The following is a 13,551-nucleotide window of genomic DNA, read 5'->3' on the forward strand; positions in this document are numbered from 1 at the left end:
TATAGAGGATGCTTTTGATCTTTATTACGGAAATAGAGTACCGAAAATGCACGGATCTCACGGATTTTGTAATGGAGCTTTCCCAACCGACTCAAAATTACTTAGCTATACTTCTTTACGCGTGAAGAAAAACCGAAAGTGTTTTCGTTAGTACGAAAACCCTGAAAACTTATTCGTTGGAATAATCAAACATTTTTTTGACGCTTTTTCAAAATCCGGATAAGAACATCGATCGGGAAAACCACGATGCGAAACAATCGAAAAAATCGTTGATTATGTATCCTCCGGGAGTAATTTCAAGTAGCGCAATATCGTTGAACGAACACACTCGCCTGGCTTCCCTCTCGATAGCTTCGGGGCTGTCCTGGTCACGAAATCTTCCGCCCGATTAAATCCGCTTAATTTCGTAGCAGGAAATCCCGCAGAAGTAAATGGCAGAATTAAGTAGCTCGTTTTCCTTGAGAAAAACTTCTTAAATTGAGATTCTACCGGATGGGGGGAAAATTCAAATGCAGCTTGGTGGGAGCCTTTCAATGTGGAATCGCTGTCTCGTTCTCTTTCCCTTTTTATCCCCTCGTTCGTTTAATCCTCCTGTGTATGTTTATCTTTCTTCCTCTTTTCTTCATTCTTTATAATCTTTTCTTGAATCCGGAGATTCGCAAATCTATGATATTTTACTGTCTTCCGAGTTTTAAGGGTGAGCATTGAAATCAGTAATCTTTCCTCAGTCGCTTCATGCATACGGATACATTTACATATATACGAGTATTTCTCGGTTAATATTACGTACATATATATATATGATGTGACAGAACGTAAACGAACGTTGGAGGGCTGGAGGAGGGAGAGCTGAAAAAGCTTACGACCGTTGATAGGAATGAGGATATACTCGGGTTCTGCCATCCGACAAGCCGCACGGGATGATCGAGAAGAATGAGGAACAATGGAAACAATACATTGAAATGAGAAAGTTGGTTTGCATTGTTGGACAACCGCAGCAAAATTCTGTCTGTGAGAGTCTTGCCGCTTTTTTTATATCTGTATATATGAATATCTTCAACTTTCTCTCTCTCTCTCTCTCTCTCTCTCTCTCCCTCCCTCCCTCATTCAAATGTCCCACACGGAGGGAGAGTGAACGGAAAAAAAATTGCAAGCCTTCCGGATGAAGCTGTGGCGAATTTCTGGTCTGAGGACTTTTTCATTCCTCGGGACCGTACATAATTCTCGAGTCCTCCCCCCCCCCCCCGCCACTCGCTCTCACTCTTCGTCTCTTCCGTATCTCTCTGTGCCTGCTCTCGACGTCGTTCCGCGACCAAAGAAGCAGTGTGCCGCCACTTCGCCAATGTTGTATTACATTCCAACGCGGCGACACGGTGTGTCTCGATGTTAAGAAAAAGCCATTTTCTCCTGCACGGAGATTAAACACTCGGAGTAGTTGCACAATCGCAGATTTAATGCATCATTTTGTTATATCGGTATACCAAACAATTTTTCTTATTCCACCCATTCGCAGTAGTTTACAGAATGAATCGTTTCTATGTTTAATTAAAACAACCTCGCGAAACCAACGATTTTATCTTAGAATTAGCCTTTTTATTAAGTGTAGTTTGGTAATGTGTATTGAAATTTCGGGCATTTGATACAGTGCACCAAGAAGCTTGCAATGTTGCAATTCTCTGTTTTTATGCCACGGAATGACAGCTCCTAGTCGCCTTTAACTTTTTTCGTTATTCTATCATCCCTACAGGGAGAAAATTCCAGTAGAAACTACTATGGTGCCGCACAGGAATAGGGTTCTATATCGTAATATTTATTCATTCTTACGAATATACACAGTAATTTTTCGTGAAGCGAGAACTCGATGAAAATTGATGTGTGATACCAAAACAAATAAACATATCGGTACACATGTGTACCGATACATTATCGTACAAGCGCAAATGAAATTCTGATGTGAACCATAGTAAATTTCTAAACACTTTGGCTGATCATGGACGCTTGTGTTCGAGCTCCTCAAATTTTTCTATGTTCAACTGTAAATTTCGATCGTGAAAGCAGTACTAGCCGTAGCAAAACGGGCTACTTTACAGTTGATGATTGAGTCAACATAAATTTTACAATGTTCTCTCGGTGAACTAGGTAGGAAAAAGTAGCACAGATTAAACCCTTGTCAGAGCAAAATACGCAATTTAAAAGTTTTTATTCGAAATTTACTTGGAAATTGAAATGTTTTGGTAAAAATCTCCAAAATGGTCGTTATGGAACTACGGTATCGTAGTAATTTTTAAAATTGCTTCTCTTTCTGTAAATATTCAAGCGCGAATGAAACTCTGCTATGTACCATAGTAAATTTTTAAAAATTTCGACGGATCGGCGATGATTGTATTCGAGCTCTTGGAATTTTACTATGCTCAACTGTAAAATAGGTAATGCAGAAATTTGAATTTGGAAAGTACACTAAAATTACAACGTTTTTGGCAAAAATCTCCAAAATGGGCGATCTAGAAGCCCAACACTGTGGCGGCATTCGTACTATTTTTTTTCTCCGCGTGTACGTTCCGATTTGTATCCGGATTCTCAGTGGCTTAAATATCGAAGAAATCGATATCATCGGCAAGGATATAACGGACTAGAGAGTTCCTGCATTCGGTCCATCATTATATCTCGGTATGCCGGTCGATCTCGTTGGACGGTTGTACTATGTAGACGTGCAACGCTGGCGAAGTATTCCAGGGAGCTGAAAGATATTTCTATATGTGTGTTGATCGTATGTGTATATACGAGCAGTGCACGTGGAACACAGCGCTTGTTACTCGGTTACACGTCAGTATTATATTCACAGAGCGACAGTAACGGGCTGGGTTTGGTGCTCTGTTTTGTGGTCGTTTCCACATCGCGTTCGTGCGAATAGCCAGGCGCGGGGCATTCCGTAGTTGCCGCGTCAGGAGATAATTCCCGAGCTGATCAGACAGTAGTTCATTCGGCGTAGAGAATAAAAATGGTGGTCAGTTGGACGTTAAAATAGTCATAAAATAATTGGGCGTAGCTGAGAATGCATTGAAGGAATTTTCCAGCGGATAATCTTTTTCGAGGCACTCATTCTTCCTCACGAAAACCATCGGGGATTTTTGTTCGTACGATGCGTGAAAAATACAATGGAATCAAAGGAGCGTATAATGAATAGGTTTACCGCAATCGCCCGTTGGATAAGTACATTTCGCTCTCGGTAGCTCGTTCGTTTGATAAAACTGCGAAATAAAGTTGTACCGAACGATGTTGTGGTCAAGATCGACTGAAAATTCATTCGCCGCACGAATTAACTGAATGGGAGAGTTCATTGAGAAGGATACGAGGGCATAACGAACACGATCGAAGCAAGCATTGATGGAAGCACTGAGCGAAGAAAGCACACAGACCCACACGCGTGCGGAAGGATCTCGATTATTACTTTCCACCCAGTGCTTACGTATAGCCTCCCCCACGCTTTCGTTTACTCCGCCTAATCTCTTTTCATCGATATATAATGGCTCGGGTTGAAGTGTATTTGAAATGCACTGGCTCATCAGAATATCTAAACAATGGGGGAGAGGCGGCTCGCACACGAGTTATGAGAGCCGGGAATCTCGGGTGTATCCAAGCGTGCCCCTTGTTCCTCATTCCCTTAGCCCTTGTCCCTGATCCCTGGCGCGCCCTTTCCACGTGACTCGAGGGTCTCTCTCGTGAGATTCTTCTCTTGCTATCCTCGAGCTCTTCACATCTATCCATCTCTTTGGAGTACTTTGAAAAGCAAAGGGGTGTACGACTGCACGCAGCAGCAGCAGCAGCAGCGATGCTGCCCCGTTCGCATCTCCACCGCTCCTCCTATTGCACATGATTATTATACGTATATACGTACACTCGTTGGTCTCTTCTCGAGTGCCCTAGCCCTAGTCAACCCTCAACGTCATATCCGAGAGCACGGAAAGACGGAGACAAGAAGGAGGAGAAGGAAGATGAATAAATAGGAAAAGGGAGGAAAGAGAGGGAGATGAAGGAATCTCTCTGTGGAGTAACTCACTGCGTTCACTTTTGTTTCTTCCAAGATACACGTGAAACAGCCTCTGCACATACAGCGAACGTCATCGTCGCCATCAACGTTTCCTCTCTTCCCTCCTCCCTTTCCGCAACTTCTTCGTCGTTGTCATCGACCATCTGTGTAATTTGTTCCGTCAACACCCGACTACCGGAAGCCCTTTTTTCCTGCTACCCCTTATCTTTCTTTCCCCTCTTCACCCTGATTTATCTTCATTTTAGATAACCACGTATTCTCTTCTCTCATCTCAGCTCTTTTTCCCTTCTGTGCGTACGCACAGGCATGAAAGCTCTTCGCATAAACGACCATTTTATTTCGTCTCTTTGCACGCGTTCGTACGCAATGAGTTCAACGATCCCGATATCCAATGAGGTTCAGCCTCTCCTGATTTACGAATTTAATGAATTCTTTTCCGTCATGCTTCAACGCCGCAGCTTTGTAATTGAGCCCGGCCCCAATATTGCGTGTCATTGAGCTCCTTTTCTCTCGCTTCCGTACGATTAACGCTTTTACCGCGCGAGGGCAACACCTCCCCCGTACTCCCCTCTTTCGCACTGTAGATTTATATTTTACGTCTCCGTGCGTACTATGTGTATAGACAAATATGCTCAATTCTCCACTCACACAGATGAAGCAAAGAGGAGAGCGAGAGAGAGAGAGAGAGAGAGAGAGAAAGGCAGGGGAACACAGCAGCGTTGTTGGATATATCCACGATGCTTGTGATACATAGCTCCCCGACATCCCAAATTAAATCACCATAAACTCAGTTGAGATACGGTTATCGAGCCACCGTTTCATGCTATACACATATCTCGTTTATGGTTACGTTTTCACCGATACATAAATGTGTTACGGAGTAGGATGTATTTTGGGACTTCGTTAATTCGACGATCTATATTGTGAAATTGTTTCAACGTTCATTAAAATATCGATGCTATATTCACGTTAAGCCCCGAATTTAATGTATGTGGATAAATTTATATATCCATATGGAAAGTGACGAGTTGTTAAATTATAACTCGTTTGATATCCAGGTTCATTTTCTATCCTCGGGGATTCGTTACATTTTTTTCATCAAAATTTTATTTAGCGTCATTAATCTTCGTGTTTTCAATGTGAACGGATATACGTTCAGAATTTGATAAATGCTTATCGGCTGGTAATTTAGTTGAAGATCTTCGGGACACGATGGGCAGAAGTTGATAATTAGATGTCCTTAAAACACTCGAGTATGATATTCTCCCGAATCGTAAAATAATAGCAGATTTCGTCGCTCCATTTTGAAAGATAATTCAAATGGTCCATACACTTTAGATTAATCGGACTGGTTTAATGGATTCTTCGAAAATGTCCTTAATTATTGATTCATGAGTTCTTTTGGAAATTTCGTCTATCTCGCAAGGCAATGGGTCGGAAGGAATTTGGCAAATTACTCTGGCACTTTGCCAATCGATGGAAATTCTCCGAACGGCCAAGCACCCTAAGAACAAGTGGAAAAAGCTCATTATGCCTCTGCTGATGTCGCTGTCGCGAGCAAATTATCAATCGTGATTCAACACTATTATTTTTCTATAGATTCGAATAACGAATGTTTTTCTCTTGGAGAAAGTCCAGAGGTCTCCCTGGGCCTGAAATACCATAAAGAATCTGAGTGCATGACAACCATGAGAAAAAACACTTTTTTTGTCATGCGTTCGTGAGAAGTATCTTCAAACGCCTGTCACTTCGAGGCTGACAGTACTTTTGTTTGGTCGTGTGCAGTAATTGCTGTCGCGCGTTTGATTGAGAAACATTGCCATGCTCTACTTCTGATTTTTGTGGCACGTGTCCCAGCTCCTTTGTGATGTTCTTCTTTCACATTTTTAGTAGCATTATTAACCGAGGACGAATCAACGATCTACGCAGGCCCATGCAAGACTCTGCTCGATCAAGCCTAACGTTAAAAACGAGTTAAGGTAGATCATGCCCGAAGGATCGTATTTTATGGGTGTCTAGATTGGATTTATTTTTACTTCCTAATTAACGATACAATCACTTTAAATTAATGTGAGAGTTATTAATTCGAAATTGTAAATACATTTTTTCAACTTAACTTTTGGCGAATGAAATAACAAGCCATTAATTAAACGGGGATCCATCATTGACTGAACCCCAAATTTCATTCGTCCCTAGCGAAAATACAATAGTTTTTTATGTAAAAAATCGCGTTAAAGAGCGCAAAGGATAAACACAAAGGGAAATGGATCAAGAATAAAGTATTAATAAAAAGACAGAAGGCTATGACAGCAATGGGCCAAGCCAAGAAGAAACAAAATGCTGAATTTAGCAAATGTGAGGTTATACGAGTGCTTATTACCAATTTCGTTCAATCTTTAACGTAATATATCTTCATCACTTGTAAGACAATCGTCTCGAATTTTTTCCCGAACTTTCATTATATACTTCACTGTTATCGTGTACTTTTTCATAAACTTCGTAAGGAGCGTTCATTCGTCATATGGACAGATAAACGATTTTTACGCATAGTCCCTGCATCCCTGTGTTTTTCTTTATATTTAAAACCCTTTAAAAAAATTTGAAATTTGAAATGCCTGCGACTATCCATTTAAGCTCTGTGTAAATTTCAAGATATTCTTATAGGAAAATCGTTTCGTGTATAATCTACCTTAACAAAGCTAAAATTTACAACAAAATTAAAATCCATGTTTTGTTGTTCATAATTAAACAATACTGTCTACATCGATGTGTAATTAATTTTTTCAAGTCTAAGAGCGAAAACAAAATACATCGTACTGCGTTAATAGAGTTTACAGTTCGATAATTATAGCATTGAAATTTATAAAGAGACATAACGTAATTGAATTGCTTTTCGATGTTTGATTTCTAATATGCCGATGTCTATATTTGTATGTAGTAAACGTGTTTCGTTAGTATTCCACAATCGATTTCCGACTCCTCCGAGAGAAAGAGAGGGAGCGATATAGCGAGTGAGAGAAGGATAGACAGTCGGATATGAGGCGCGTGTGGTTTGTGGAGTAGCTCACAGGGATTCCTCAGTGTAGGGATGCATCTCACTCTCCGTTTCTCCCGGGGCTGTCAAGCTCGGCGAGAGCACGAGAGGAGACTTGATTGCGAGTATAACACGATGACATACACACAGCTCTCACGTCGTACAAAGCACATATGCAGATTTATCATGTATACAGGCTGTCTGTTATTGAGCAAAAGGGCGTGAATCACATTAATTTAGAGCTCAAACCCTTTGGATTCACCTTAAATAAGTTTCATTCGATAGTCACCGGGCTTTTAACCGAGAAATGAAATTTCATTGGTACGAATATCAGTGATGAATTGGATAAACAAATAACTTTTGTCGTCGTACAAATACGTGGGATGCTTTTGTGCGATATTCTATTTTACAAATTGATTTGAAAACAATCATAATAACAAACCTGGAGGGGTCCTCTTTCACTGGATTCCATCCCATCCATATTTAGGTCATTCTATTTTGAAGCACTCAGGGCGGATAATGACGACAACAGCACATATTTTGTTGAAATCTGAATATCCTGGGCTCCGAATAAAATGCAACGATATTTTGGAATGAATCTTTTTTCCATGTAAATACTGCACGGTAACTTTTTATAGGAGGAATTTTGAAAATTTTGTGCTAAATACAATTCGACTGACAATACTTGGATTAAGTGAGTTTATGTTGAAATGCTTGCTTTTCAGGCGGTAAAGCATCTTATGAGATGCAAGGGCCGAGCTTCGTGTCTGAGCCCTTGACGAGGGTAGAGTTCACAAACGTTAGTGGCGGCCGAGTCGAATGCACGGTTCGGGGAAATCCGGAACCAACGGTGGAATGGCTGGCAGCGGATGGCGGTACCGTCGTTACCATCCCCGGTATAAGGGAAGTTTTTGGTAACGGGACGATACATTTTCCCGCATTCGAGGCTGAAGCGTTTCGTCAGGACGTCCACTGGGCGATATACAAGTGCTCAGCGATCAACAGCGTCGGCGCCGTTGTTAGCAGGGACGTCACCGTCAGAGCAGGCACGCACGTATATAATTATCTTGAGAGTGACATTTTGATGCAATTTCTTTTGCAAAATCATGTTAATTATGCTGCTTTTTTTTTCGTTCGATTTATAGTTGAGTTTCAATTTTTCAGTTTGTTCGAACGTCGATAAAGTTGTATTTGGCTTTTGTTTTTATTCTCTGAGTTCCTTTCATCAGTGCACTTGAATTTTATTTTCCCATCTCGTTTCAGCACTTTCCATTTCTCTTAGCTCGCATATTTCAAATGATTTTCTACCATAATTGTGACGAGGGAGCTGCTTAATACGAGGGGTTGTAGATTTAAATCACGGGGTCATAATACTGACGTTAAATTTCATCCTCGTCCCCTTCAGAGGAAAAGAGAGGAATAAACGCAGGTACGAAGAGACAGCAAGGGTCCAGAAGAGGGAGGGAGAGAGAGAGAGAGAGAGAAAATAAACCAGAAAAAACGGGGAGTGAGAGAAAAATTGAAAGGACACCAGAGTCCCTCGAGTGAATATTAAGCTTTGATGATCTCGTAGGGTGGTAATTTTGAAGTAGCCAAGCGCTGAAATTTCTCAACAGAAAATGTTCCCTCGTCGAGATGGGTACTTTAGCCATTTGATGAATTTTCCCACAATTATATAAAACGAATTAAAAATAACTCCCATAAAATGAACCTTCAATTTACAATTCAAATAGAGAGTTCAATGTTCCTGAACTCGTGTTTTCCAATGTTTTTTTTTTCTTTTAATTTTTTTTTGTAGCCATAAATAAAGTTACCATACTGCCACATTTGATTCGCCAAATATTCCGAATGAACCGCGCTGGAATAAAGAAACATGAAAAATAGGAATGATCCTTTTGTGCATTGAAATATAACGATTTATAGCGTCGGATTAAGCAACGCACACGTTTTTGCTTGAAGCACGTATCTCATGCTCACTTGGCGGTTCTTCCTGTTTTAATGTATAGAGATATAGAAAGGCTCTCGCGAGCACGTTCCCTGCCCGATTATCATGAAAATCCTCGAGCTAGCGAATATACAGGGAGCCGCAAAGAGGGAGATAAAAAGCTCCATGCTTCGTGGCACATTGTTTCGCGGCTTGAATGGCATGCGTATACACCTTTTATGTTTTTGCCAGTGTGAGGATGGTTTATAAAAAAAGGGGCAAAAAAGTTTTTACTCTCTTCAGTGCACACACTGGCCAACCTCTATAGATCTACGAATGTTCGCGCATATAACTGGTGTGCAGTCTATCTGAAAATTGGCTATCGTTAATATTGGGTGCTCGACTACCTGCGCATGCACACGAGGAAATGTAAACTTGCCTGCAACCGTCGGGATTCACCTTCCAATCAATTTTCTAATGGGATCCCGATTTTTACAAGTTACCGAGTGATTTTTTTCTCCGTTACACAACAACCAGAGAAGTTTTTGAAAAAATGGTTGAAAGTTCGAGCCAGAATATTTACTTCGCGGTAAAATTATATTAACGAAGATCCAGTCAACGAAAATAGTTAAAAAAGGAAAACTCGAAGGTTTCAGTGATGCTTCGTGTGTTCTGGTTTCGCAAAATGGAAGTTGTAATGTTCCCTACGCAAAAAAGAATCGATGGGCACATTATATAATTGGGTGAAAAGAAACGTCACAAGTTCTTGCGTGCAGTGAGATAAAATATGTCATTTATACGCGCGTAACGATTCCCGGGGGACATAACTTCATGAGAAATATCAAAAGTGAAAAAAGATAGAGCAACAAGTGCATTCGGCACTGCTCATTTGGCGCAGAACAAAAAGATCGCTGTCCCTAGCCGTCGTTGTCTTGACTGGTGCATTTAAGGTGGAGGATCGCGATGGCCGGAAATTCCGTTCCGAGGCTCTTTTCTGGGTTTTCCCTGCTTGCCGTTATGATAAATGGGGAGAGGGTTGAGCGAGAGAAAAAAGGATAGGACGGAGAGCAGATAGAGATAGAGATCTGCGAAAGGTTACCGGGGAGGGTTGATCTCCGAAGCGCGAAGAAGATTCCTCTTGCTGCTAGTGGCAGGGGTGGTGGTGGTGGTGGTGCTGCAACCAGAGGGATCGAGATTTGCGATAGGCTCGTAATAAGCTCGAGTGGCTCTCAACATCTTTCGCTCTCTCCCTTTCTCTCGTTCGCATATATATTTTTATTTTCTTTTTATTTATTTATTTATTTTTTTTATCATTCCTTCTCCTCAAGCTCATTTTATCATTCTCATATCGTTTCCTCTCGTACCTATACATGCAGAAGCAACATCTCTGTAGCCTCTTACTCTTTTGCTTCCTCCATCGCAGGTGGGTTTCTCAAACGACAGGTAGATTCTCTACATATTTCATGCTTTGTAAATATTACCCGCTTTCGTAAGTCTCTCTCTCTCTCTCTCCCCCCCCCCCCCCCCCTCTCCTTTCGTTGTATACATACCAAGGTGTACGTATACATGGGTCTGTTTGCTGCATATATCTATGATACAGCTGTATATAAAAGAGAGGGAGAAAGCAAAAGCGTCTGGTGAGTTTATGCTCGGCCGGGCTTTCGTGTAACCGTGGCTACGATACGGAAAGCAGCAAACTCACCGAGTTTTTACCCCATTCTGGAGTCTGAGTGCCTCGCTTCGCTGACTCTCGAAACGGGTTTGCTGCTTGCAAAACCTCTCTATATACGGACTATACACACTGCAGTGTGCATTCGTCTCTCCTGCTATTTCTCTCTTTCTTTTCCCTGACACAACTCTGTGTTGGTGTGTGTGTGTGTGTGTGTGTGCTGGTCTTCTCTAGTCGTCGTTTTTCCATCTCTTTCATTTCGTGTCGTTCTCTCCAGGCAAAACCCTTACCTACTATACTATATCCACTTTTCCTGAGCTTTCCGAGAATATACGTATATATAATATATAAATATACACGTATATACACACACAGCCACACAGTTACGTCGTTCGAGCTCACCTTTTTCTTCGTCGTCTCCTGTGCTCCAGCTACAACTACTGCCACTCTTCTATTGCTCTTCTTTCTCTTCCACGACCTTATGTCCCTCTTTTTTTACCGTTCCATCACCCCCACTCGCGGCCCCAACTACCGTCAACCTGGCAAATGTCTCATTCCTTTTTCCCTCTCCCCCAAACTCCGCTCTGGCAACCTCTTTTTTTCATCTCTTTCTCCGTTTCTCCATCTTCGTCTTTTAACATCAGGCCTCGACGACCTTACTAACCTTACCAAGACCTTTCCCAGCTATTTCACGCGCCCACCAAACCATCGACTTTACCTTGAGTTTTTCTCTGTAACCTTTCCCCCCCCCCGCCGCTCTTTCTTCCTCTTCCTTCCATCCCATCCCGTTTCTCCTCATCCTTTTTGCCTCACTCTCCTGTGGATCTACAGCTCAAACCATCCACTTCCTTCCCCATACTTTTCGAAAGGATTTATATGGATGTCGAATACTGTCAAGGAAAGAGCCACTCTTGACACTCTTCAGGCTACCCTGACTTTTCGTAGTTAAGCCCTTCTTGTTTCATCGGCCTCATGACATGTGTCTCTTTTATTTGCAAAACTGCTACTACACTCTTCCCTCGCTACCTCTGTGTTTTAGTGGTGAACCAGCGTTACGATCCGGAAGTTCAGAGCCTCGGTGGCTCCCTGGGCAACAACGTACTTATGCGGTGCAACGTACCGAGCTTCGCACGAGACCATGTCACCGTTACGTCTTGGCTCCAGGAACCCTCCTTCAACATCTACCCTTCTACTATAAGTGGTTAGTGAAAAATGTGCTTTCCTTATCTATAGATCTACGATTACAGGCCAAACGGACGCAGTTTGAGGCAAGGACTTTTCAGTCGCTGCTTCCTATTGTGCTAGCGTCGATATTTTTGTCCATGCTTTCGTATAATTCAATGAATATTTCAAATATTTTAGTCGTCCATAGTCGAATCATCCAATTATTCCGATTGAATCGTGCACGTCGCATGGGGTCGTGCTTATGGGAAATTCTGTTGAAAATTCGAAGATTTTCGCACCGTTTGATTATGTTTAGGACTTCGACCTGCAGTAATGAAAAATACTGCTGAAAAAAATAATTGAAAGCTGCAAAAGATTTTTCTATAGTTTCAGTTTTTTTTTTTTGACACTTTTGTTCCAATTTTTTAAACAGAGTTTTCCGTCATGAAAAAAACTGACAGAGATCGACTTTTGTGCTAGGACGTTTTTGCTTGAATGAAATTTCGCAAAAATGTCTCCCCCGCGAGATGAGAGTAAGAATACAATGTGCACGAGGCACAGGAAATTTTTTTTCCGAAAAATACTGACAAGGGATGTGTACACGAGAGGCTGAGATGATTGATTGACTTCATTGTTCGCAGATGGAAAATACCATATGCTGCCAAACGGAGAGTTGATGATAATCAATATAACGCGTAGCGACGCGCAGATGACTTATCGCTGCAGAACACATCATCGTCTAACGCAAGACACCGTCGTCAGTCCGAACATCGGTCGAGTGCAATTGATAGGTGAGCTGAGCTGGAGTACTTCCAACGATTAATATCAATAGAGTGGGTTGTCAGTATTTTTAAATATATTTATGATCAATGAATTTCCAGTCAGACTGGTCGAGGAGCTGAAGATTTCTTTGACTGAAGAAATTTTCATTTTAGCGCCTTACTCGAGGGGTTTTTCCATTAAACAGATCGAAATTTATTTTTCATCGTGTGAGGAAATTATCAAAAATAAAAATTTTGGAGTCCAGCAGACTGGAATCATCCAATGAGAATAAATCTCCTGGAATTATTATTATCGAGTTTCTCTATCGATTGAGCATTGGAAACTGTAATTAATATACTTCAGAAGATGTTTCATCGAGCGACTAATACTTGAAGTGTGAGTAGCGTGACCTCTCACAGGTCAAAATTGAACAATGTAGCTCTACTATGGATCTTAACGCTAAAGGCATTTGCCTCGAGTAATGCGTCGAACAAAGACCAATTATTAATGAATTAGGGCTTACTCTAATTGAGCTTGGAGAATGAAATTTCAAGTCCATTATCAGGAATCGAGGTGAAGCCAACGCAATTCCCCTAATTAACCTGACCTGTTGAATCCATGCAATCCCGAATTATTGCTTTTGTATAATACCAGAACGTCCAACGATATCATTAGCAATGATATTTCGGTTTAGATTCAATGAATTATGAAATATGTCAAGGGCTTCCGAAGTCAAAAAAATTTCAATTACAGTTCATTCGAATTCACTTTTTATTATTTCAATATTTATTAAAAGATTATCATCGGGTTTTTTCAGAAAATTTCTTCCTTTTTTCATCAGTTTAAATCTCATTACAGGGAGCATTACAACTTCATTAGACAAATTACGTGATTTGATATCCGCAAAATAAATCCGAACATGAAAAGAAGTACTGGAGAAAATTACATTT

At 41.1% G+C, this 13,551-nt stretch overlaps 1 protein-coding gene across 7 annotated transcripts in view; it reads left to right on the plus strand.

Moving 5' to 3' along the window:
* The window catches only part of LOC122413233 (Down syndrome cell adhesion molecule-like protein Dscam2), an 86,691-nt gene that overhangs the window by 22,538 nt on the left and 50,602 nt on the right, over positions 1–13,551 (plus strand). For all 7 annotated transcript variants that reach the window (XM_043423434.1, XM_043423435.1, XM_043423437.1 and 4 more), the window contains 3 exons: positions 7,808–8,128; positions 11,715–11,876; positions 12,481–12,630. In XM_043423434.1, coding sequence (XP_043279369.1) covers positions 7,828–8,128; positions 11,715–11,876; positions 12,481–12,630 — 613 coding nt within the window. In that variant the 5' untranslated portion in view covers positions 7,808–7,827. The remainder of the gene's footprint in view (positions 1–7,807; positions 8,129–11,714; positions 11,877–12,480; positions 12,631–13,551) is intronic.

Source organism: Venturia canescens, chromosome 7, assembly GCF_019457755.1.
Source record: "Venturia canescens isolate UGA chromosome 7, ASM1945775v1, whole genome shotgun sequence".
Classification (NCBI taxonomy): Eukaryota; Metazoa; Arthropoda; class Insecta; order Hymenoptera; family Ichneumonidae; genus Venturia; species Venturia canescens.